At 42.6% G+C, this 26147-nt stretch overlaps 4 protein-coding genes across 5 annotated transcripts in view; 1 reads left to right on the top strand and 3 right to left on the bottom strand.

The window, feature by feature from the left end:
• LOC105563646 (UPF0769 protein C21orf59 homolog) overlaps positions 1-26147 on the top strand; it is a 40194-nt gene that overhangs the window by 8470 nt on the left and 5577 nt on the right. The gene's annotated exons all lie outside the window — the stretch shown is intronic.
• On the bottom strand, positions 1795-11902 carry LOC105563645. Its single transcript, XM_012015400.1, has 5 exons — positions 10981-11902; positions 10462-10672; positions 6818-7272; positions 4973-5270; positions 1795-4530 (listed from the first exon to the last, which is right to left on the bottom strand). Exons 1-5 carry the CDS (start codon positions 11121-11123, stop codon positions 4252-4254), a joined length of 1386 nt encoding a protein of 461 aa, XP_011870790.1. The 5' UTR covers positions 11124-11902; the 3' UTR covers positions 1795-4251.
• LOC105563644 (protein tipE) lies at positions 15094-21392 on the bottom strand. 2 transcript variants are annotated; one of them, XM_012015397.1, is made up of 4 exons: positions 20239-21392; positions 19905-20163; positions 19286-19453; positions 15094-18953 (listed from the first exon to the last, which is right to left on the bottom strand). In XM_012015397.1, the coding sequence occupies exons 1-4, from the start codon at positions 20486-20488 to the stop codon at positions 18908-18910; spliced, it is 723 nt and encodes a 240-aa protein (XP_011870787.1). In that variant the 5' UTR covers positions 20489-21392; the 3' UTR covers positions 15094-18907. The 2 variants fall into 2 exon arrangements, with proteins under 2 accessions (XP_011870787.1, XP_011870789.1); XM_012015399.1 differs by having other exon boundaries at positions 19280-19453.
• Positions 21476-25329, bottom strand: LOC105563643. Its single transcript, XM_012015396.1, has 2 exons — positions 23080-25329; positions 21476-21595 (listed from the first exon to the last, which is right to left on the bottom strand). The coding sequence occupies exon 1, from the start codon at positions 24428-24430 to the stop codon at positions 23090-23092; it is 1341 nt and encodes a 446-aa protein (XP_011870786.1). The 5' UTR covers positions 24431-25329; the 3' UTR covers positions 21476-21595; positions 23080-23089.

Consider the following 26147-nt stretch of genomic DNA (forward strand, 5'->3'; position numbering starts at 1 on the left):
TTCGTTTGCTTTCCTTAAGTGGTCGACAGAAAGAGGCCGCGGTGTTTGTTGCAATTGTAATTTGCTCAGTTTGTCCAATGAGTCGCCCCTAAGTTCCAATATTTCCCTCGCTGGAGAACGAAGGCGGAATTTCTGTCTCGCTAGAATTCTCGATAGAACTTGTACCTTAATTCTATTGCGGTGCCGGTTATTTATCGATACATCTCTCCGTAGAACGTAATGATCGATGCTTTATTTAACTGCGAGACAATTGGTTTTCTTCCGCGTGACATGTCTACAAAAGAACATGTATGCTATTGTGTAACATAGTAAATATATACGCCCGCGTTCATTATTTTTACAGAACATTATACCTCACAAAGTTACGCGAAAGAAGAAAACTGTAGGTTGATTTAGCATTCTTCGAAAATTCGTTGAGCGTAATAGACGTGTCATGCATCAATATTAAGCTGCTACTTTCGAGCAACTACGAGTGACAATGCGTAGAGGGTAAATTTCTATTTATATCTCTATCTCTTAGGGAAGTTTACTGATCCAAGCAATCGCCCCCTTGTCTTTTACGATACAACTCGCTCGTGGTCGTATCTAGATTTTCGTGTTATTCGCTAGTTGGTTGCCCTATCACGTAATGCGGTCCGCTAACCGACGTCTGAAAGCTTCCTTTATTCGGTCTCTTCTTTATGTTCATCTAAACCTTTCCATTAAACATTATGTCAGGTCGAGCTTCTTATAACGCGTTGATACGTAAATACCATCTTATTGCTTTCTCTTTCTTTTCTCTCTCCCCCCCTCTCTCTCTCTCTCTCTCTCTCTCTCTCTCTCTCTTTATCCATTGCAATACGTAGTAATGAGCATTTACCGGTGTCTGTGCATTATGAAGAACCCTTCAAATGTCAAGTAACGAAGCTGCACGACTGACAGAACGCACTTGAGTTTAATCTGCAGTGGCTACGAATGTAGGTCGATGACAATTCAGTTTCGCGTTTGTTTTTATCGTAACGATACGATCACATTTCGCGCTCAAGTGACGTTAGACGATGAGAGGTGTAAAAAGATGAAACTTTATCGTGACGATTGATTGTTTTTATCTATGTTGTCACGGTATTAATATAAAATACCTTCCGACATTGATGCAAACTATTTTCTATTTTCAAAGTCTGTTTATTAAATGAAATTATATAACACAACTGCTATGATATTGATGAAATGCAAAGAGAATAGTTTGTACGTCTGCAAAAAGATGAGCTGTCGAGGAGATCGCATGGAGGGGCGGTCAATTTCTGTTTTTAAAGAAAAATTTCCCGCCGCTCTGCAATTTTGTGCAAGATTATAGAGAAGCAAAATTGTATTCGTTTCGCCAAGGCCAGAAAATGTTTCGCGCGGTAAATTAATTTGCATGGGTGTATTTATAAACGAACGGGGCAGATATGAGAACCATTTCGTTCTTGCGCAGCAGGACCTTCGAGTGATGCCCTCGGCACGAAGTGCCTCGTGACACGCAAGGTGCGGCGATATTACTTTATTTCAATTCAATGATGAGCAGCACGCTTCTCTATCACGAAGGAAATCCGTAAAAGGAAGCAGAAAATTTTAACTTCCATCATTTCATCACGGGGGAAGAACGAATATTCAACGAAGCGTTTTTCTTTTTCTCTTCGATTGTCCCCCTTTCCGTATCGTATTTTCCAATCGCGCGGACACGCAATATTTATTCTGTTTACAGGGGTAATTTTAAACGAATTAATTATACCTTTGACGGAAGATAAACTGAGATGCTGATAAGGTAGTGAAATATACGTTTGAAGAAACTTTATTTTAAAAAAAGAGAAATAATATTTTAGTCGGCACATTTATATATGTCACAAATGTATTTGACATGAAGGCATACCACAGAATTGTATTACTTATATACATATATACTAAGCTATCAGCAATAATTTTATACATACAAAGAGGATTAGCCCTTTCTCTAGTCAGACAGATAATTAATCATATATAATACAATTGTTCGTCATTTGCATAATCGTATATTCATTTGCCAACTACTAGTCTTGCATTGTTCCCTTATAATCGGTGTTCCTTAAAGATCGTTTCGATGATCGCTTCGCTAATTACTGCAATCGTTCGTTTGGTTCATTAGCTACCTCTTCGCCCGTTTTCAACGTCAAAGTATCGTACGTCGATCACATTGCTCCTACGACTACATGATCAATCTAATGACCTCCAGATAGAAAGAAATACACGCGAGATTAGACTTTTATGTACTAACCGGAACTCCGCTACTTTTATCACGGAACAGAAGTAACAGAACTGCGACATTCGTTTCCGAAAGGGTTGTTTCCTTCGAGTTACTTCCTGTGTCTCTTAGTTCTCGCGGATGTTGGTAGGTACATTTTATTGGCTCCATCGAAAGCGGAAGAAGGCACATAGAGTATAGTGACATCAGAAAAGTCTTTTTTCCTTGCTGCCTCATTGTTTCTAGCTAATTTCTCTTCTTGCGTGCGCATGTGTAGTTACGTGTGTGAGATTATATTAACTTATTAACTATTTTAAATCGGTATCTTACATTGCTTTATGCGAGTGTATATTTCAATTCTTTCTTAGGTTTTGGTTATAAACTAAAGCGTTTCTAACGAAATAAAATAATCAATAACTGGCGTCGTTGCGAGAATGAAAATCAGATATGAAATTAAATCGTTGTGAGAATGAAGATCAGATAGGAAATTAAATTATGACTTTCTGCAGTAATTATTTATCTGAAAAAAAGATTATTTTATCTTAGCAAGAAAAATGTAATAAAGAGCAAAAGTGTGAAATTAATGCAGTAAAATGGAAAACGAAAAATAATTTTATCGCATTGCGTTATTACAATCTCTTGTTATAAAAATTCGTACCACTAATATTTGTTATTTGTATCAAGTATCTCAACGATTTATTATACGACGGATTATATTTTGATGCATTTTTGATTGACTCGAAACACACGCTGACACGAAACTGGCACGAAAATTGAGGCAATGTCCATCACCACGAATATGTATATAAATGTCTCGCTGAAAGCATGTTATATTACGTTATTATAACATGTTATGCTATATTATATTATTTATATATTTACATCGCAAGGTACTAATACTCGTGTATCACAAGTACGTAGCACAATACACTGTACACAATATAATTTACGCTTAGGCAGTCGTAGTACTCGGGTTCGCGTATCGGGAATAGGAAATCGCATTGAATGTTTTCACCAGCGGTATTAGATGTATCTGATCATAGTAATACGAAGTTAACTACGGTGTGTAGCACAAAAAGTGGATGTAGAAAAAATATAAATGCACGTTCGTTGACAAGCGAATATTAAACGAGCGCTAAATCGCCGTGTTATCCTATACGTTGTACATGAAAATAAGCTTGTTTATTTCGCGTTTTACGCGAGGATTGCGATTACCGCGTAAAAAAATGGGTGTTTTCGCGAAGTACTGCGGTGAATACCTCAGCGTTAATCCATTCGTTCCGTCACTTATTCCGCTTTGTCTTCGTTGATTAATGAGCGGTCCATATTTCTTTATCCGCGCACATCGCGCGGGGACGATTGTTTGACGCGACCGTTGTTAGATATCATTCGTGAAAACACGGCGGCAGCAAACAATCGCGTGTCACACATGTACTTTAATGAAAGTATCCTAAGTATATTTGGAGGCAAAATCTTAAAGCTATCGACGATTGTGATGCCAGTGTCAATCCATTTGTCTTGCGCGCAAACAATGTGATAGCGATACATCGAAGGCAACAGTGAGCATGTAAATGTATCCGGATCGACATATGTATAGTACTAGAGAGTCAATAATATTAACTTGGACCCCGAATGGGTTTACTTTCGATGAGTTTCATTGGCAGAGATCACTTGAATTTAATTCCATCTCGAGCACGACCATCAGTCACATCATTGTGACGCCCACAGTCATTACAATGATTATTGTAACTGTAGAAAAATTGACTGCACCTCATTCCGGAAGACGACGTTAATGTCCATCCGAGAATCTGACTTTTGCTTAACACGTCAATTTGTTCGAACTTGATTTTTAAAAGAATGTCTTTCTCAAGATCTTTCTTCTTGGATGGATCTGTCCGGTGTGGCGACCCCTTGAAAGCCAAGTGTCGCGTTTTCTAAAAGGAATCCTCGTCCATGTCGATCAACGGCAACCTTTCGTAACCCAGCGTACCGCCCATGCCAAGCGGCTTGTACTGCTAAAGGGCCATACTTCTGATCTCGTTCTCATTCGCCGGGCTTTGAGCCGCGGAGGACGTCGCCTCGACGAGTCCTTGGTCCTCGCCCTGGACCTCTTGCTTGTCAACGCAGTACCTGCAGCGCATCTTCGCGTCGTCTCCCACCTGCACCGATCGCGAAATGACAATCAGGGTGATCACGCTGATGACGAACAGCCCGGCCGGCACGATAATGGCGATCAGCAGCTCCATTCGCGTCTTCCTCAGATCGAAACGTGCAACCACGAATAACGAGTTGTTCTGCATAACACGCATCCGCATGAATAAAAATTGCGCACATTATAAATTATTCATGTTATTGTCATTTTACAATTACAGTGGCGATGACAATCAATAATCATTGAAGTCACTCTTTATGAATAATTATATTAATTTTTTTTTGGTACCAATTTAATTGATAGAGAAAAGATGCCATCTTTGCCCTGTTTGCCGAATTTAATGCATTTTTTTACAATTGTGCCAAAAAGCACAAAAATTATCGAGACGTCGCAATATTGTGTTTGAAAAAAAGATTCAATTTTCGGCAAGAAATGTGGTCTTGCACATCAAAAGTTACTAAATCTGTTACTAAACGCGTTATACATTTTCCCCGCTGAAAATGCGCGATTGCCACTGGTAAAAGAATCCGCTCAGTCCTCACGTGTTCGTTAAGAAAAATGTCTTTCGACAGAAAATGTCTTACCTTATTGTAATAACAGGGATATCTGCTCTGCGCGGTCTGATTATCGCCGTCGCGGCCGTGGGTGAGCTGGAACTGTTTGCACTCGCCTCTCAAAGTGTTGACGCAACGCTCGAGATTGATGTACAACCGCGAGCTATTGTAGATCGTCAAAGACTGCTGCGCCGGGACATAAGCGTTCGTGGGATCCGCCGGGTGCCGCAGGCTTTTTTCATAAATTTTCAGGAAGCTCGTGAAGTTAATGAACGGTTCGAGGATCGGAATCTCGCCCAACAGCGTGCCGTTCAGGCAGTCCTCCGTGCTGCGAAAGTGAACGGGCCGGTAACGATATGATGCAATATCGGCAATTTTGTCGCTCTTCGAGTGAAAAAAAAACGGAATGGAAATGATAAAAATGTAGCTATGAAGAACATTTGAAAAGACAAATATTTTCACGCATCGCAATTTCCGTAGATGTTTTTAAGGTGAAAAGCTTTGTTACACGTACATATTCAATTTTTTAATCAACTACTGTCTGTGACAGAGAACACGAGCTAAAGTTGAATCTTTTCTTGCAAGCAATTTTATTGAGGTCAATTACTTCTGTCGCGTAAACCTTTGCGTTTCTCTATACCCGCCTCTTATAGTCCAGTATAGGGTATTTCCATAGCAACCATTGATCCCACGACTGGGTTTGGGCTCCCCCTAATATTTTGTCCCCTTTCTCTGACATTGGCATACTTATCCTTTTTTTACTTTCTTGATATATCAATGAAATTCCGATCTCTTAGCTACAAAAGAACGTGATGCTAAATAATATTACAGTTTAATAACATTTCACGAATGTGTATGAACTGTTTTACATGGTGACCGTACAACGATTTAATTTTTGCTACAAAAGTGTGCATAAATTCGTGTCTCACTAATTAATCGATACCTATGACGAAGTTATCAATTACTATACTTTTATGAAGAGGGGAGAATGGAGCAGGAACATTTTCTCCGTTCAATCAGTCAGAAAGCCCCAATCAATCAGCGGCAATTCGATTCTCGAGATTCTCACGTTTCATTGAATCTCTCTTCTCATTTTCTACGCGCACATTTACAACACTCAAAGATGCGATAGAACGAATAGCTAATCTAGAAACAGCGGCGGAAGATCTTTTTAAAAGCTCTACGCATAGATTTAACACCTTAACATCTTAAAAATTAATTACTATTGTAAACAATTGATAAGGATCACATAAGTTGATCGAAACGTTTGACTTTTCAAATCTATCAAATAATATATAATTTATTATTTCGGCACACAATATCTGGCGTTTGGGCTCTTATCGCCCTTCCTTGCGGCTACCAATTTGATAAATAAATATAAACTTAATGCGAAATTTGCATTTAAATTTAGTATTAATTTAGTATTAAATTGTGTATTATATAAATATAATTTTCTAATAAGAATTAACGTCAGTGTTTTCCTGACCATACCTGGCATATTTAAGGCATATGCCTCGGTGGTCGAATTGGTGAGACGCCCGCCTAGAGTGTAAGGGAGGTCCGGGTTCGAACCCTGGCTGAGGTAATACTTTTGGCAATAAATTTTCTGTATATTATTAAAAATGCCAGGTATGGTCATGAAAACGCTGACGTTGTAAATATAATTTTGTTTGCAACGTGTACAAAATATTAGCGTACCTCTTTATACAACAATCGCACGTTGATACTCATCCCATTTATCTCTTAACGATGTTTTGATTATTTTAATTAGTGCAACTACGTAACGAGATTCAATGAAACGAGATTTTAATAGGATAAAGTTAAACGAGATAGAAAATTCCTCGCAACAAGACCTCGCTGCACATCCGTCATTACCTGATGACATTGCCGTCCTTCGTTACGGCGAAGCAGCTCGCGACGATACTGCCGTTCCGCTCGTCCCAGATTTTAACGGGCTTGTCCAATCTGATACCGGGTAGGCTACCGTTCGCCCTGTTCAAGGCCATCCCGCGGGAGCACCTGGCCGATATAATACTGTCGTCCTGCATCAGGTACACGTTCACGTCGCTGGTGGTAATGTTCGGGCAGTAACGGTCGCAGGTGAAGGCGTTCTTGATTTTCGTGCATCTGGAGTGTTGGCAGCTGAAGAAGCCGTTCAGTTTCATATTATCCTTCTCGCTGTCGATGATGACGCCGTCGGCCTTGTAATGGCAGAGCATCAGCTCGCTCATGTCCGAGCAATGCCCGAGGCTGCAGTTGACCACCCCCGTCAACATGCTGCACTCGCTGCCGTTGTTACAATTGTACCTCTTCATGCTTCCCAGATTCACCTACCGACGTTTTCAAATCCTCACTTTAAACTCACGACTAACTACATGTCGAAATTACCATATCGTGTATCGATCGGCTGCAGCAAGTGTCAATGCAATCGTGGTTTCAATCTGTCGTAATTTTTTATTTACAATTAGAATTATGCGTAGAGGAAAGTCCCCTGTTATGAGGTAGCGGGGTTTCTGTTAAGTTAACAGGCGTCATCGATGGATTCCACTATGAATCTATTCGCTCTTGGAGCGAAATCTGTTTAGTGGAAAATTCATTGTTGCGTAATCGTTGCGATAAAAGATTTGTGATTGGATCTGGGCGTTGAAAACCTGCTATCTCACATTAGAAGCCTATCTCATAATAGAGGACTTTCCTCTATACATCAACTGTGACCTCTGAATCTTCTGGACAATTATTCGTTTTTTCTTTTTACTAGAATGTTCAAGAAATGTAAATGAAGTTCTGTTATTTAATTACGACAATTAATTCGCGCGGAAAATTATTTTAGAATGTCTGTCCGGCGTCATTATCAATGCAGCTGTGTAAAAGGCTCCGTCATGTATGTTTTAGTTACACGCGATATCGCCCTTTCTCGTCAACGCCATTAATTAAATTCCATTACTTTCAGAAAGTTGCGGGCCTGTTAGCAAAGCATTAATGGTCGGCATACGGTACGTTGCCGTGCGTCTAAATATTCATATTCATAGGGCACTCCCTCGGGGATAATTCGTATCCTCCCAACTCGTGACTCTTGCTTTAAATTGGAATACCGGGTATTTTTAGCTGCTTTTTACGATAACTTGAAACCCTTCGGCTGCCGCGGACAACTTCCTTTGGCGAAACAACGACAATTGGAATTATATTTTCAATGCAAATGCATATTCGACTGCATAATTTGTTCTCCCGTAAAAATTAATTCACTGCATATTTAATTAAAGCTTTCAAATTAAAATACAATGTGACTGAGAGAGAAAGAAATTGTTATTTATTGCGTGCTGTTTTATCGTAATAAAATTTTCCGATTGGTGCAGGATATAATAGGCGCTCGTAAATAAGGTTTCTAATCCGCGAACATTGTTGACAAAACGGCGAGTTGTTTGTACAATGTACCGACGCAACGGTGGAAGTTTATGTTGTAGTTTGACTCCTTCAACTATCATGTCTACTTTTACTCAGCACACTTTCATAATGTTCGTTAAATATACAGGGTGTCCTGAAATTCGCGAATCAAAATACCATAGCAAGAATGTCGTCGAAAAAAGAAATTAAAAAGTTATTTGCCATTTTTCGTTCCGAGCAGTAGTTTTTTTTTAGATAAAAAGGTTTAGTGCACTAAACTATCGACGCGCGACTCACGGACAGGTTTCCGTTCAACCGTAATGTATGATTGGCCTGTTTTGAACCTTTTTATCTAAAAAAGACTACTGCTCGGAACGAAAAATGGCAAATAACTTTTTAATTTCTTTTTTCGACGACATTCTTGCTATGGTATTTTGATTCGCGAATTTCAGGACACCCTGTATAATCGAATTCAACAATGAGAGCAGCTAATTTTGCACGCAAATCATGAGACGAGAAAGCTTTTCTCTAAGAACTTCTCGATGACGGATTAAAACGTTTCACGCGGCGGATTTTATAACTGCATTTTTTCCTCATGAATATCGCAAAAGGTTCAGCCTGTCAACAGACTGGAAACTGTCCTTACTGTAATTCGATGCCTCGTGTTATGGATCGTCGTATGACGATGGTAAGAACTTGAGACGAGATGGAAATTGAAGAGCAAGTCGAAAAAGCGAGGTGTGATTTTCATATCTTTTTGAAAGCAAGTAAATAGTTTTTGACAAATGAGTGAGATTATTTAATAAGATTACGCTCCATGCGTATAATCTAACATCTTATAGGTGTCATTGATTTCAAGCTCTACAAAGATTGCAAAGGTGACAAATATCGATTGATTAACGTTCCCTCTTTCGCTGTTAATCTGCCGAGGTGACCGGTATAATGTCGACATTGTACCTTAATAATAAATTACAGTCACCTTATCAAGGATGAAGTGGAATAAAGAAGGAGAATAAAGAATTGATCTCCAAGTGGTAGGGTTTTTACGAGCGAAGCCGTTGCCTCGTGCTTGAATAAAGCCGCGAACTCCGGAGAAAGCATTTTTAATAATGAAAGTAATTCCGAATAACAAGTGTCTCGTTACACTTTATTGCGTATGCGATTCGCATAAATCCTCCGCAACATCCACCCCGCATCGACGTTTGGCGGCGCGGCGAAGAAATTGGAGGCCACGTTGCTTCAGTAAAAATGTAATATCCCCAAGAGATGGAAACGTACGCCCACGGGAAAGGGTCGGCTCGTGTGGGAGCTTGCGATCGCGCTTGGTTGGGAGCGTAGCGTGAAATAAAATGATCGGAATCCGAAGGGTAAACGTGCGTCCCGGCCACTCGAGGAGAACCTTCATACCACGTCGAATGCAAGGTTCTGAGAAAAGATTATGGTCAGTGGGGTACGCGAGCGAAGCTCGTTTATTGTCTTCGTCGAAGCTTTGCTAAGGATTTCCGAGTTGATTGGGTAATTGTACGCGATTGTTTGCGTCTAACGAGTGAGCATTGAGCGAGATCGTTAAATTTTAATATCAGATCCTTGTGCCATAAATGTTTCCAGCTTGCGAAAATTATGACAAGCTCGTTAATGGCATTCTCCCGTAGTTTCTTGTTAATTTTAAGCTTCTTTCTCTTGACGGACAATCACATTGTTAACCTAAACTAATAAATTGCTAAAGTTTAAATTCATATTTAAATAAACCTGTCAAACAAATTTTTTTCTCAATGCAATTGTTTTCCGTTTCTTTCCACGAAAGGAGTAAAATGTGTTCCAGTATAAGCCCTACGTTCTTGCTGCGGTACTTGTTGAAATATTACTTTGCATTCAGCCTTTTTCAAAGCAAATTTTCAACAGTTTACACGCTCACGTGTCTGCGCGTGATGTCTGTCGGGGGCTTCCAAATATTTAAGCAAAATTTAACGTACACTTATTAGTAAAGCATTGCCATGTCAACTGAAAAAGCTCGTTGACCTCGGCCTTATTTTCTTTGTCGTTAAAATTTTTTATGTTTCGACCGTAGCGAAATGCAATATTGAATCGTGGTAAAAAGAGAAAAAAAGGACAGAGTGCCGTTGCGTCCTTTTACGCACCTGCGGGCACGCGATGCTGCTGAACTGGGTGCAATTTTCGAAAATCACGTCGGTGCCATTACGTCTCACGGTCGCGTGGTACTGGGGACAAAAGCCGCTCGTCTTCGTCAAGCACCACTCGCCGCAACTCGTCCAGCCGCAATTATTCACCATCGAGGCGTTAACGGTTTGGCACATCACCGGTTCCGGCTCGATGCCAACGTGGAAAGCTCTGAAATTACGCCGGTCTCGTTAACGCGCCTCTCGGATTACCTCGTGGAAACAAGCCGGGGCCATCTACCCGCGGCTTCGCCTCGAATAATATTTCTGACTTGAATAGAGCGCTCTAATTTCCCCTTAATAAGTGCCGCCCGATGAACAGCGCGATCTTCCGCGAGAAAAACTTGGAGGTAGGAACAAGTCCTCTGGATCGAAGCTAACAGTCTGCCGATCAAACGTATTTCGAAAAAAAAAAGCTGGAATCGATACGCCAGAAATCAATTTCTAATTTTAGATTATAACGCGTCGCTTTTTTTGTACCTATACGATGGCGCGTAGATCGCTACGCTGAGGTAAACCAAAGCCACGCAGCTGATGACGAAGGTGAGCTGGAAGAAGCATATGCTGCCGCAAATCCGACGGTCCTGTTCCGGTATCAGGCGGCGCTTCTGCTTTCTGCCCATCGCGCGATGTTTTGCGATCCTCTGTGCCTTTTTACGTTTTTAAAACCTCTCGTTGGATTGTTCCAGTTTAAATTCCACAGGTTTTAATTCCGCGCCGCGTCGGTCATCAATGTGCATGTACATACATTTATGCGCAAACGTGATCCCGAAAACTATAGTGATTTTCCAGCGGCGGACTAATCGAAGAATTATTTCGCCCGTTTCGGAGTTTTGACCTTTATTCCCTTATCGATGCCGTGTCGCCGTTCAAATTTTAATTCTCCCCAATGATCCGATAATCCGCTCGTCAAATAATCTCGTACGTATTACATTTGCCTTCCCTCGAAGCACATGACATAAAAAACGAGCGACTTCATGTCGACATTTCATTACTGTCGTGCTATGGCAGGCCTCATAAAAGTTTCATCGTCGTCTCGCGCGAAAGAGAGAAGAAGCAACGATCCGAGAGATCAACGGACAACCGCACTCGCTTCGCGCTAAGAATCGATCGCTCGCAATAGCCCCATTTTCACTCTCGCGACATTGGATCGCGCACGTGCGCGGGCGAAATATTTCGTTGCGAATCTCCGTTCGTTTTTCCGCATACTATTTCTGTTCGAAAAGTAGAAGTTCGCAAAGTCGGTCGACAAGTGCGTGTGGGTGTGTGTGTCACGACTTCCATCGATTAGATGATTTTGCTATAGCTACCATCCTCTTATGGGCACGAACGCGCGTGACGTCGTGACGCACGATCGTCATACCATTTCGAAAAGCGCCGGATGACACTCGAGCTTCGAATCTCTTACTTGCCCGAGCGGCGAAAATTGTCGAGAAACCTGGGAGAAGCTCATCAAGAAGGTATCGTCCGCCCGTTTCGTATCCAACGCACGACTTGTAACTCTTCCTCGCTCTTCTCACTACTTGGAAGTAAATTAGTTTCGATTAGCGTTAAAGAGTCAAGGGTAATGTACCAAAGATTCGCCGTAAGCCCCAACTGTGTCACGCGAGTGACTCATTAGGCACGTGATTCACATTTCTGCTGAATCGCGGTGGGATGGGGCCTGTTCAATTTTTGATCGGACTTTATGCGATTCGTCGAATCGAGCGTACGGTGGCGTGTGACGCTGAACAAGTCACCCCCTGCGCGCGGCCCGCGGAACCACCCCCGTTCTTTCGCTAGACGCGTCCGATCTGTCCGATGCACTTAGGGCAATTACCACGTGTTAACTTCATTAGCCGGGTAGCTGCGAGCTGATGTTCTACATAGGACAGTACGGAGTTAGATGCTGGTAATCCCATTACCGCGGCAGCGTCGAGTGGCCGCTTAAATGTTTCAAAAATTGCGCTATTGATCCGGATTTCTGCGCCACCATTACCGTCGGACGTGACGCCGTTGGAATTTGTTCCTGTCGCTTCTCGCTGCGCCGCCGCCGCCGCCGCCGCCGCCGAGATTTCCGGCGGGCATGTAATTTGCAAGTAAAAGGCCGTTTTACAGTTAAAAGAATGACGTTTTAACGCGCGAGTCAATTTTAAGCCGCCACTCGGTCACGCGAGTTTTCCCTCCGTCGAGCACCTCTTCCCGTTGGATATCCAGAGCGACGTCATTCCGAGCGTTATTATTCAAATAGGAAGCAGGAAGCGGTACGCTCTTGCGCTTTTTTATAGTGGGAAATCGATCTCGGTGTTAGAGAGACGCTTCTCTGAGGGACACCCACGACGAAGTCCCTAATGACTGTTCCACTTGCGAATAACCTTGGAATAAGCGATTATCTTGCCCATAATACCTTTGGGATTCTCATTCTTGGAACATTATAGACATGCTACCTGATTCTGTTCATCGTCCTAAATTATTCGCACAACTTTATTACATCCAATTTTCCTTTTTCGCTTTTGTTATATAAAATTTACTACAATTTTCTATCCCCTTTTCTTGTCGAGGACGAAAGCCGTCGACGCAGCGAGAGAAACGATTCTGACCGAGTCGCTCTTCATCCGTCCGAATCCCCCGAAAGAGAACTACAGCTGCAGAATATTTTTTTACACTCTCGATATTCGTTGTCTGACTAAAGCGAGTATTTACTACTCGTTCGAAGCGCGTCTCCGATAAAATCGAAGCCGCTTTACCGTTAAGCTGATTGCGTGTCTCAACTTTTCATGGATGCCAAGTGCTCTGTTAGATGAGCTTTTTTTCGCTCGATTTCAAGCCAGTGGATAAATAGCTGGCACTTCTTTTTCGAAAAGACGATAATAATCCTTTCGCAGAAGTTCGGCGACGTGTACGAATTTGTTGCGAATAAAATCCGCGCATTTGCTACGACGATTCTAAAGACGTCGTTACGGCGAGTCGTCGTAAAATTTTCTAAAAACTTTCGCGTTTTTCACAATTTCATAATTGAAGGAGAAACTGAATCCTCTTTGCACCTTTTTGTTATAATCAACGCAATGGCTTTCGCTCTTTTCATCGTTCCCGCTCCATACTTTCCCGAAAATCTACACTTTGATACTAATTGCTCGCACAAGTGACACTTGACGACGACGAAGTCGTGTCATTTAGCCACGAGAATTTAACTTGACACGTGTACGCGATCGGTGCGCGTCCCTCGCTGGATCATCGATGCTGAGCAACGATCTCGCGATCATCTCCGCCCGCGAGTTCCAGAACAATTGCCATCTCGTCGCGGTCCTTTCTTCCCGTGGAAGTGATTCGCGATCACGCGAGTACGCGCGAGGTAGCCATGCAACCGACCAGCTCCGACGACTGTTTGAAAACAAGTTTGCTAGTCGGCCGTGTGGCTCGCGAGTTCTCTCGCACGGAGCTTGCGCCGTGGGTATATCGCGCTTTTCATGGGAAGGGTGGGATCCTCCCTCATGATGGAATGCCTGAGTGAAACGACCCACAGTTCACAGACTTATCTCATTCTGCGGCTACGAGGGTAAATCGCGAAACTTTTCGACCATCGAGGTGTAGTTACTTAAGCGTGGAAGACATTACAGAGATTGATAATCTCTCTCGCCAATTTATGGGACGCCGTATTCTTTTTTTATTCGACATTGACGAACAATTCAATTTTTCGCTAACGATTGTTCTTCGAAAGTAATTTAATATATTTTCACATGCAAAGATTCTCGGACGACATGTTCGACGTTTAATTCGCTTGCATTCCTTTGAAATTATATAAGTTTTCGATCTCGTAAGTTGTGAAAAAGTAACATATATTTTTTTATTAACGCGATGAATTAATAATTATAATATAATTGTTTAATAATTTACGTCTGTCTAATACGATATTTATGCGGGTTAAAAGTAATACGAGTTCTAGTGTCAATTAAGTTCTGTGATCTTCTTTTAATAATTCCACAATCGTACCTGCAGGATCGTAGTTTCAATTGCGTCTGTAAGGCTCAGCAGTTGAAATATTCAGGCAATTTTGCATTAGGGAATACGAAACTATTCTCTCTCGTCGTATATTATAAATTATGAAGTCAAGTGTTTAATGAAACGCAGCCAGTTGATATCTGTTTTATCGATTTAGATTCATCCCCTCGATATCAGTCGGGCAGGGTGAAGTGTTAGTTCCGCTGGATTAACATTTCTACGACCTTCGGAGCAAAAGGTCAAATGTCTTCGTTTAATGCTATGTAATCTTCGCATAATGCATGTGAAGATAGATTTTTCATGTAATACCATAGTTAGAGTTCGATATGCAACGCGTCTGAGTTTTATTATCACCATTCCTCAGCCTGTGAAGGCAGACCTTAGAACGTTAGAGACCAGTTTTCTATAAGACTATTATTTTAAGCAAGTATCGAGAAGCTAATGGAAAAGCTATTAACGGCAAGCTCCATTGATGTAAAATTGACTTTTATACATTCCAAATTCGACCAAGTCAGTTTAATCAAATTAATTCGCCTAAAATTAACATTTCCTTGCGTCATTTCGATAGATGTAACTGGGGAATACGAAACTGGGAAAGAGATGATATGTCGTCCGTTAACAGAAATCATTTTTTATGTATTTTAAACGAACTCGTACAATCTCTTATATACAATAGTCCGTTCGTATCGCAGAGCGAGTATGTGGTTTATATGTATATACACGCTGTATATAATATATATGTATATATTATGTACAATATTTATGATTCAGTATGTAAGAAGCGGTGGACGAGTTGAAAACTTTCGAGTAGAGAGAAAGGAAGCGTCTCGAAGAGTATTTTCTCATTTATATTAAAGATTTCTTTTTATATCTAAGGAAAGAGGCGAGAAAAAGAGAGAGGAACATGATGTGAGGAGCATGACAAGTATCCGGATATAGTAAGTGCGAGTATTATTATAGCGGCCAAATATAACATTACGAGGGGGTATATTAATACGTGAATAATTATCGAATAATGCTCGCGTCTGTCGGTCGAGGACAAACAGCACTGCTGATTTTCAGACAAGTATGACAGCTAAATCGCGTGTGGAAATAGAATTCGCAATACTCTCGTTTATTATCAATTCGTGCTCCATTAGGTTACTCAGTTAACCGCTTGTTTACTCTACTTCACCCTTGCGTATAAATTAGTTAAATTTATGCTAGAATTTGTTTACCTATCTAAAGAGAGATCTCAAGTAAATACACGCATCTTAAGTCTTTCCTTGATTATAACTTGCTATTAATCCTTCGAGAAGTGAACAGAGATTAAATTATAATCTTTATAGAATATCTTTATATGCTAGGTATGTGTATTATCATTTTCCATATCGCATTAAACATTGCAACGTTACCGTTATCGATATTTATTTCTCGTAATTCTAAAATTGGATAACAAATCGGAGGATTTCCGAATGAAATTTTTAAGATTTCATAATTCTCTACGAAAAAAAATCCTACGACTCATCGAGAAAGAAATTATTCGCTTGAGATCCCTAGTCTCTAATATATGTATAAACATCTTCTCTCGCGATCGATAAGATCGTGCGATCTAAGAATGCTGCCTACGACGATTGCGACCGGCTAGTCGAGCTAGCGAATTTAATTGGCACTAGAACCGATGCGAAAATTGTGCCTACACGCGAGCTAACTGCTCCTGGATTGTCCGCGTAGAGCTTTCTTGGTGTTGCGCTTGAAAGCTTTTAAATATCACATAAGAGTTTTTAATTCTAACTGAAGATGAAAATTTTGCGATGGCTCGATGGCAAACTGATGTGACTCTGCAGCTCCGGAAGCGAATTCAATTTGCGCCGTCGTTTCGTCGATTGTGAGCGTTTTGAGCAAATATTCTCGCGTGAAAGAAGCGCAAGAAAAGAGAAGTAGGAATCTCTCGATTCATATAATTCGATGCTCTAATGGCGTTTCAAATTAATACTTATCATCCGATTTCTAATTTTGATTATTCTTGAACATCTTATCAGTATTAGCGTAATTACAAAATTTAGCATCCTCGTTTGAAATTCATCCGACTTGCCTGGCACTAGTAAGTAGCAGCGAGAGAGAATCGAGTCGAGCGAAATCGTGTAATTAGCGCGACTTGAAGTCGACGGACATCCGCGATTCGGTGGCGATCGCGCGATCGATCGTCGAATGGAAACTAGCAAGCTTCGAGTGGGGAATGAGTGCCGAAACGTAGGGTCCGCGGGAAGTTGCTACCTCGTGGAAGCCCTCCCGTTCTGGACACCTAGAGTAAGGCCGAGTAAGGATTCACAACCATACTAGATGTAGAGGGTCACGACATGATTTCCATACGCTTCGAAACAAACGTTATTAAAATCAGTTTCGTCGGGTGCGGGCACTCTTCGAGTGACTCCGAAGCGCGGAACTTAAAACGCCGACAGAAACAATTTTAAGAGATATAAGCTAATTAAACATTGCAATCGTGGAGAATAATGTCATCGTTCGTCAAAATTCGATCAAATACTTACTTCAATTATTTAATATCCTAAAATTTACGCTACTTCGTTTCATCTTTTGTCACGTTCTCGATTGAAGCTACTAATAAATTATTATCTGCATTAATCGCAGCATTTAGCAATTATGCCAAATAGAATTATCGCTTTGCGAGCATGCTCCGATAGTGAACGATGTCGTTTCGTAGCTTACGGAATGTAGTTCGCGCGTCCCTGCAAAAAAATCCAACTTAAAAGTTACATCTACGCCTACAAACTATGCGCACAATGCGTACCAGCGTTCACGTGCGTTTTTATGCGTTTAACATACGCATTATACTCGCATATATTTATATAATATATCTTCTCTTTGACTATAGAATCCACGACGTGGCTTTGCATCCGCGTACAAAATTCGTAACAACTCTTATATCGATTTCGATAGAATTACGATTAGTAATATTCACAGGCTTAACTTACAGCCTAGTCTTAACCTACGTTACTTGGTGCGGAAGCGGATTTCGAAAGCAAACCGCGTCACTTGCTTCACTTCTCTCTTTATAAAGCACTTTCATAATTTACATTCACTACCGTTGCCTTTGTACTCTTCTCAATATCAGCAATAATATTTACGGATTGCTTCTCTTCCTATTCTACGGAACGTAATCACAATTTTAATTTACTCCTACGAAATGAAAATGTTTTCCAGCTCTCTCAGGTCACCTCTGATGCAGTCCTACGTCGGAAAATTATTAAGTACGCGAGAGCAGCTTATCGCTCGATCTACTTCGAAAAGCAATGACAATAGGAGGCACGAATGGGACAATTAAAATATTAGCGGTTTTGAAAAACCACATGATTTAGTGTAGCGAGTAACGCGATTGGCCTAATAGGAGTCCGCATTGGAGTCTGTCTCTTCAACTCGACGATGAGTGAAGATATTGCGCTTAGCATCGAGCCACGTACCGCTCGCAGTGCTCCCATCGATACTTGACAATCGATTTATCGTCACAAGGGCAGCTTATGTGACCAATCGTAAATTCACGGCTACGTAGCTTAATCTAAAACCCGATGCTGCTGCAAAACCTAATCTGTGCCGTTTAAAAACTATCGTACTGCTTAAACTTTTATCACGTAAGTAGGAAGGCGCGCCTTTATCACGAGTGACCTCGAAACACACGGAAGTTTATCATCGCCGTTATCCTAATTGCTTCGTTTGAAATTCCATAATTAATTTCTAGATTTGACTGGCAAGATTTTAGAATAAACAACTACCGCTGCCGAATAATTTAGCGAGTGTTATGCCGTACATCCAATGTATTATTAATTGAATTTCATTTACGTTATTAATATACCATATTGCGTTTCATTAATGCATAATATTGTTTCCTGACATTGCCGCATGTTTCGTGCCACATCCTCTCGAAACTCGCATGGAATACTGATAGATAATTGAAAAGTCCGAGTTCTCATATTCATGGCCCACTTTACATCGTAAATTTAAGGTACATCTTCTTCGCGCGAGGGTCTCATCTCATGGCTGATCCGCCAAATAAATCTGACGTTTTACGTTTCTTTCGAGTAAGTGCACGTAACTAATCTCGGTGCAATTGAAATATCGAGAAGAAGAGATAGAAAGAGATAAATTGTTTTTTCTTTCGCTGGCATATAAACCTAGGCGTATGTTTCATTTATTAAAAGCACGAATCGGGTATAAAGGACAAAAACGTCGGATGTAGCGTCAAGCGTAACTCCCTAATGAGTAAACCCGATAAAAAGCGATAACAACGCGAGATCCGTTTTTCCCACTCTTTGCGAATTTTCCTTAAGCGCTGTTGCTCGCTCGCTTAAATTTAAAAAGTAAAGTACGCTGGAGCCATTCGGAGATTATTTCGCTGGGATCACTCCCGCGCCGGGGGGTGAGCCCTTGGTAGCAGTCAGTATTCCTCTTCGTCCTCCTCGAATTCGTCCTCTGCCAAGATGCTGTAAGAGCGAAAAGGAACCAAGAAATTACGGAGATGGAAAGACGGGGGGGGAGTAAATGATTCAACAGTCGCATAATAAACGGAGGAATTACTTTGGCAATGGAAATCGTGCAAATCGTACGATGATTAAGAGCGAAAAAATGAGAGGGATGTGATGCAATTTAAAAAAAAACAGACGATTTCAGCTCGTTAGCGTTCGAGTTTCCATTTACAATGTTCCATTCCTCGCGATCTCGACAATCGTAGAGGCCGGAGAGCGACAAGTTCAAAGTAATTCCGTAAAATACAGTTTCTGCTAGCCCGCACCGGGCACTGCATACATACACTTACTCTTCCTTTCTAGCATACTTGTCCATGAGATTGCGACTCGATCCGCCGCAGGTCTTGTTCACCGGCGGACAATACCAGTAGCACAGCACGCCAAGTGTCGCGGCGAACAGCACTATGGGCACAATAATGGCTAGCACCAGATGCCTCAGATTCTCATCCCACGAGTATCTGCGGATAAAGATAGCGGACTATACTCTCCGCTGATCGGAGATCGTTGTGTCTCAGCGTGTCAAAATTAAAAGCCTCGTCCGCTTCTCGGCCAACACATTTATGTGCTTTACCGGGGATCGGACTCGTTTGTGTAAATTTACAATAACTACTCTGGCCCGAAGAAGATAACGTATTTTATAAACAAAACAGCGAGGATCAGATTTATCTATGAATTTCTAATTTGGATAGTTAATTTCAAGTTCAATAGATTCAAGATGATAACTTCCTGAAATTGGAGTTCGATTGAAACTTCCCAATTCTAAATTGTTTACTCTTAGGAAAAGGGATGTGGAATCGTGACTGGAGATTAAAGCTTGTTTAATTTGGTACTTTAAACGCTTAAGTTGAACACACCTCCCTGCTCTTTCGGGCATCCGGGAATGGGAAATGGGGTTCTTACTGATCGTACCTCGCGACAACCGTCTCCGGATGCGTTCTGCTGTAGTAGCAGGGAAATATCTTGCCGATATTTTCATAGGCGTATTTCTTCGCGAAAAGAGTACAGTTGACTCTGGGCGGGTAGCCGCATCCTTCCGTGTTGACGAAGAATTTGGTGTCGGTGACGTCCCACGGCACCGAGCCCAACGGCTTGGCCATGAACTCCTCGTACGGGAGCCTGGTGTAGTTGACTTTGATCTGATGGCAACGGAGCGCAGCCGAAGTACAACCTACGACAATAATAACGATATCATCGATCGCGCTCGGACTGCTGCGCTAGAACGCGAAAGGAATCGTGGAGTCACCTTCCCTGCAGCTCGCCCACGAACAGTTCTTCAATCCCTCCGCGTACACGTGCCCCGTCGTGATGCAGGCGACCGCGTGCGGCGAGAAATCCGCCAGGATGGTGGTTATCGCCGGCTCGACGACGAACGGGATCAGAAACAGAAAGGCGAAGACCGCGAGAATCGCCGTGGTGCCCAGGCAGACGGAGGTGTAAAACTTGGCCTTCTCGATCACGGCGCCTATCTTGGACTCCTCCACCTGAACGCCCATTATCACCGTCGATTCGTCGGAATCAATGATTGCGGCTGTTTGTGGGCCGCGCGGGGCCCTACTCGCGATTTACTCAAAAGCTTCTCGGAAGAGATACGTACACAGCCACGATTCGCGCGGCCGATCGGGGCACGTCCGAGGAGACGTGCTTATGCTTCGCTCACGGCACCTTCGTTCACGCTGTCATTCTTCCTTGTCCGATGGCTGCGGCGAACGAGGAAATAATTTTCCTCAAACGAGTGAAATATTATAATGCAAGCTGCGATTAATAACGATCTGCGAGTTTCATGAAAGAACTTGTGATTTATTTAAGAATTAATGCTAAAGACTTGCGAAATTGAACGAGGTATAATGTGACAAGGATAATTAAGCGACGATTATTAAAAAATCGACTTTGTACATTTAAACGAGACTGACAGATATAGAACTGTGTTGACTTGGCAAATTCCAAGTTTTGAATATGAGGCTTCTTGAGAGATGAAGGTCTTCGAGTAGGCCGACTTCCGTCGATATCGCTGGGTTGCTCGCGTCCTCGCTCGCAACTCCGGTTACGTTGAGTTGTTGGATTGTTAAGTAAGCAGGCTGTCGAGAACTCGTCTCGAGTCAATTATCCATCAGCGAGGCGCGCCTCTTGGCTGTTAAACTCTAGCTATTGGTCGCGGCAAATCAATCAGAAAAGGGGAACCTCTTAAGAGCTACGAACGTCACGTGTGGAAAAACGCCAAAATCGAGTAAATCTTCTCTCTTGAGCTGTTATTTCCTTCTGAACGAGAGAGAATCGTGCGGAATTATATTGTTCGATATCGTGACAACACCTGCTCGTGTCACGATAAGCATGCGTGCGCGGTCTTTCAAATATTTAGTGCAGGCAGTGCGAGTAGATAAATTCTTCTTTAATCTCTTTGTTGTCTGACCGCCCTCGTTTGCTTTGTTTCCTTAATACTTTTGCAGAAGTGTGTTCATATATTGTTTTTTTTTTTCGCTTTATTGAATTGTGTGCAAGATGAGAATTTTTATCACGCGTTCCCCCCCTCCCCACACCTCAGTAATACCCGCGCAGGGAGAATATCGACTGACGAGCCGGACTCTCCTCCAGGAGGGGAATGCCTGTTAACACAACAGTAAAATCTATATTGCAGTGTGAATTAAAAGTGATTGTAATGCGTCTATCAATAAATAGCTCGCGAGTGTCTCTCTTCGGTCTTAATGAACTTTGGACTTGGTAGAACAGCTCAAAATAAATAACAACTTCTTACATTCGTTCTAACGTAGGTTTCATTGAATAATCAATTTAGTCGAATCTGTCTAATAAGATTTGTTTCATTGCGTCTATTTCAAAGTCACTTAAATACCCTCAGCCGAATAAGACAAATTATTTCAATTAAATACAGTATTCTCAATCGATCTTTCGTTGATCTAATTTATAATCTGGAAATTGCAAAATGAGGAAATAATATTACACTGTACTCTCTTTAGCAAACCAAGTACATCTTTCGCGCGGTAGTGTTTAATTTCTAGACAAAATTAAATTTTAATAATCAAGCTTTTTAGCCGACACTATCCTGCCAGTGTTTTAATGCAGAAAATTTATTGCGAAAAATATTACCTCAGTCAGGACTTGAACCTGGACTTCTCTACTCTCTAAGCGGGCGTCCTGGCTGAGGTAATATTTGTCGCAATAAATTTTCTGTATTAAAACACTGACTGGTTAATGTGTGGACTTGATTATTGTTATTTATTACTGGCAACTTAAAGAGATTTCTATGTTTAAAATTAAATTTCATTCCTAAATGACATACATACGCATATGTACATGCAAGTACTTTTTGAAGATGGTTTCTATAATACATTTACATCAATTTAATCACAATTCATAAAAGTACACGACTTTGAATTATGTTTTTAATATTATAAAATGTATACTTTAAATTTTTTCTCGCATATATCTTTTACGATTATGACGGCAACGGTATTTCGTTAAAAATCGAATACGTTTTAAATACGTGAATACGTTTGCTGTTACAGTCCTTCTAACTTGTATCAGAATAAGAATATGTCTCTTATCTTGATGCACTCTACATATATCCAAAGCTCGTATTATTGCTCCCTAACAGGATGATAGAAAGAAAAGTGTTTTAGAGAATAATGCAACGTTGGAAAAAAAATTCAGTTCACATTTATATTACTTTAGGTCTACTTTTATTAAAATTACAGTATCTTTATATTACGTCATGCCATTTAAATTATGATGTAGATTATAAAGTAAGGTTTATAGCTATGTACAATGATAAGAAGAAATTAATTATAAAAGTTGTTATTGCTGTAGCAATCACGCAAAACGACTAAAAATTCCAATTGAGGATGAGAGAAAAGAAGAGAGAATGGTATGATTGCGGATAATTGTATTGTCAAAGTCGGATGGTCCTGAAAATTACATAAAATGAATTCATAAAAGGTAATTGTAAACCACAAGACGGGGGGAGTCGAATTAAACACCGTGTGTAATATGAAAGGACTTGCTTGGGGCGCTATGTAACTAACTAACGCCATGCCTGAGGACACAACTATTTTCTGCCGAAAACATGTCTTACGTGACGGATCTCAGAGCGCCATAACGGAGTCTCCTCCGCCAGCATCCCCTAAGTTGCCCGACGCGCTCCTCTCTATCGAGACCAGCGTGCCGGGCGTGCCCTTGAACCTCATTTTAGCGTCGTCCCCGACGACGACTCTCCTCTGACAGAAGATCAGAGTCAGACAGCTGACGACAAACAGAATGCTCGGCAGCACTAGCGCGATCAAGAACTCTTTATAGGTCGTATGCAGATCGAACCGCGACACGACAACGCCCGTGTTAGCCTCGGCGTAGTAACACGGGAATCTAGCACGCGCGTTGTGATCGGACCCGTCCTTCCCGTACTCGTGAAGGAACTCTTTGCACTCGTCCCGAAGGGTGTTGACGCATCCCTCGAGGTTGATCAACAATTTGCTCTCGTTGGCGATGATCAGGCTCTGCTCCGGCGGCGCGACTATATTGTCTTTGTCCAACGGTTTCGTGGCGAATATATTCAGGTAGGACAGGTACGTGAAATTCGTCAGATCGGTCAGCTGGTCTTTCTCCAGCACGGAACCGTTGATGCAATCCACCGCCTCCACGCCCAACGTGGAATTGAAGATCCCGTAGCAGGAGGCCATCATGACGTCGCCGCGATCCTCGTGCCAGATCTCGCGATTGCTCTCTACGTCTATAGCCCGTTCGCACTGGCTGAGGTACACCTTGTCGCCACTGAGGAGGATCATGTTCTTGTTCCTGGTCGGGATGTCGACGCACCTGCGATCGCAGTTGTAGGGGGTGCGTATGCGCTCGCAGGTGCCGCGGTTGCAGTTGAACAGCCCGTCTATGTCTATGCAGGTGATCTTGCCGCGACGGCCGGAGCACTTGAGGGGCGGATCCGTGTCGTGGAACATGCACTCGAAGGCGTCGGTGATGTTGATGCAGGTGCCCGCGGAGCAGTTGAACGTCCCGGTCAGATTGCGGCACTCGTCCGCGATGCACTTTGCCTTCTTCGCGTTCTCCTGATCGATACCGTAGCACGTCTTGTTCGTCGTGTTCGTACAGTTCGCTAGGAGGATCGTGGACCCGTTTCGGCGTAGGTTCACGTGGATCTGCACGCAGGGCCCGGAGGTCTTGGACAGGCACCACTCGCCGCAGCTGCCCCACTCGCAATTGTCCACGTTCGACGCTCGAATCGTCGTGCACATCACGGGCACCTCGGTGATGCCCGAGGCGAACGCCCGCGTGCTGGGCATGTAGATCGCGACCGTCAGGTACACCAGCGCGACCGAGGACAGTACCATCGTCATCTGGCAGATGCAGATCGTGCCGCAGATGCGGCCATCCTGCGGCGGTATCACCAGGTTCTCCACCGGAACTTGCTTCGGCATCCTGCTCCGACTGGATTGATCGCGCGCCAATCGATTGTCTACGTGCGCCTGTTCATCTTACGTGGGCAAAGGCGCAACTGGCGTTCACTGGATAAACGTTCACCCCTGATTATATTCGCTCCAATTCGGAGAGGACTCGACTCGACGATTTAACAGCTGTTCAGAGTTTGTAAATCAGTCGTAGCAGGTTGTTGGTGTTTCTCTTCGACAATCTTATCAACATTTGTAGAGAAGACTGATCACTCTTCAACTCTCTAAGACCTTGATTAGATACGCCGAGTCAAAATCCTCAAATCGTGCATACCATTGTCGTTATGGGCTGTTATGTAAGCCGCAACTGCAACTCTTATCGACAAGTCCCACAACACTGGATGGAAAATGGCAACTACTTTAAACAGAGACAGTTTTATCAACCGGAGCGGACCTTCGAGCGTTTCGACCACGAAAAATCGAGCGGTTCGCTACTCTTTGCCCTGCACTAGCTTTCTACATGCTGCCGAGTCAGCGCGTCGCGAGAACCACTCGTCGCAGCGTTCCGCATCACGTCACAAACACAGCGTCGTCTCAGCCTTCCACCCTCGGCTCTTACGCCTCGCGGGCTCGCGAATTCATCGAATCTCGCTTCATGCAGAGACGCGAGCGCGCGTTTGCATCATCGGTATTCCACGTCAGAGGTTTCCACGCGCGCGAGTCTCTCCTTTTTACCGCAGGACGAGTCCACCCGCGCGCATGTTCCGTTCCGGTCCTCGTGTAATATGCGCCGACGGGTACCCTCGTGCGAAGACGCGCATTGATCGCGGTGCCGCGCGGCTGCGCGTCGCCGGACTGCAACGGGTGCCGTCCGGCGTTACCGCAATTGACGTCACGGCCACGAAGGGTCGTGGACGAACGTCTAAGGGTGGATGATGCAGGGTGATCTCCAGAGATGGCGGCTTCCGACTGATCCGGACCAGCTGGTCGCGATCTTTCGAAATTTTTCGGGAGTCGTCGGGCGACGATACGAGTTGGCGAACACTGGAATATGAACCCTTACAGCGAGACACTCGACGTGCCTTCCTTCCTCTTCATTTTGAGAGACTTACAGTTTTACGGTTTATTTAAAAGTCCTTCAATTCAGTTACGTCTTCGGCAAACTTTTCCTCCGAATTGAAGACTGAGCCGGCAAAGAGTGGAGGATGTAAATTGTTTTTGGAAGGTAGACTTTGCTTTCTAAGAAAACTTTAAGGCACCGAGTACGCTGCGAGAAATCACATCATCGCCAGGCGCAAAGTAGGTCGAAACAAAGTACGAATAATTCCTAACTGCGTTCATTTTATGTGGATCATATGTACCTACATGCATGCCACCTTTACGGGTGATGGCCTATGCAAAGAATTCCTAGGAGATCTAGGTGTAACGAAACTAGGTCGACCATCCGTTAAACCTGCTCCATTAAGATAATCGACAATACCTAGCGCGGCGTAACTTTATCTTTCGTATTTCTCCAATTGTAATCTAAAAAACAAGCCGGACCTACGCGATCGTTATTTACATCGGTGCTTCGCGTCCTGCAGAGATCAAATGCTGAAAACAATTTCCGGCGACCGTTCTAAACGGAAACTGCTGTATCAGTCGTAAAATTTTACGTGTTTTCTTTAATATCGCAGTACACACTTTTCCCTCCAAGAGCCACATAAAATATTTTATCCCCCGCAAATATAGATGTACAATGTGTAAC

The sequence above is a fragment of the Vollenhovia emeryi genome, unplaced genomic scaffold (genome assembly GCF_000949405.1).
Source record: "Vollenhovia emeryi isolate VEMERY1.0 unplaced genomic scaffold, V.emery_V1.0 DF939173.1, whole genome shotgun sequence".
NCBI classification, from domain to species: Eukaryota; Metazoa; Arthropoda; class Insecta; order Hymenoptera; family Formicidae; genus Vollenhovia; species Vollenhovia emeryi.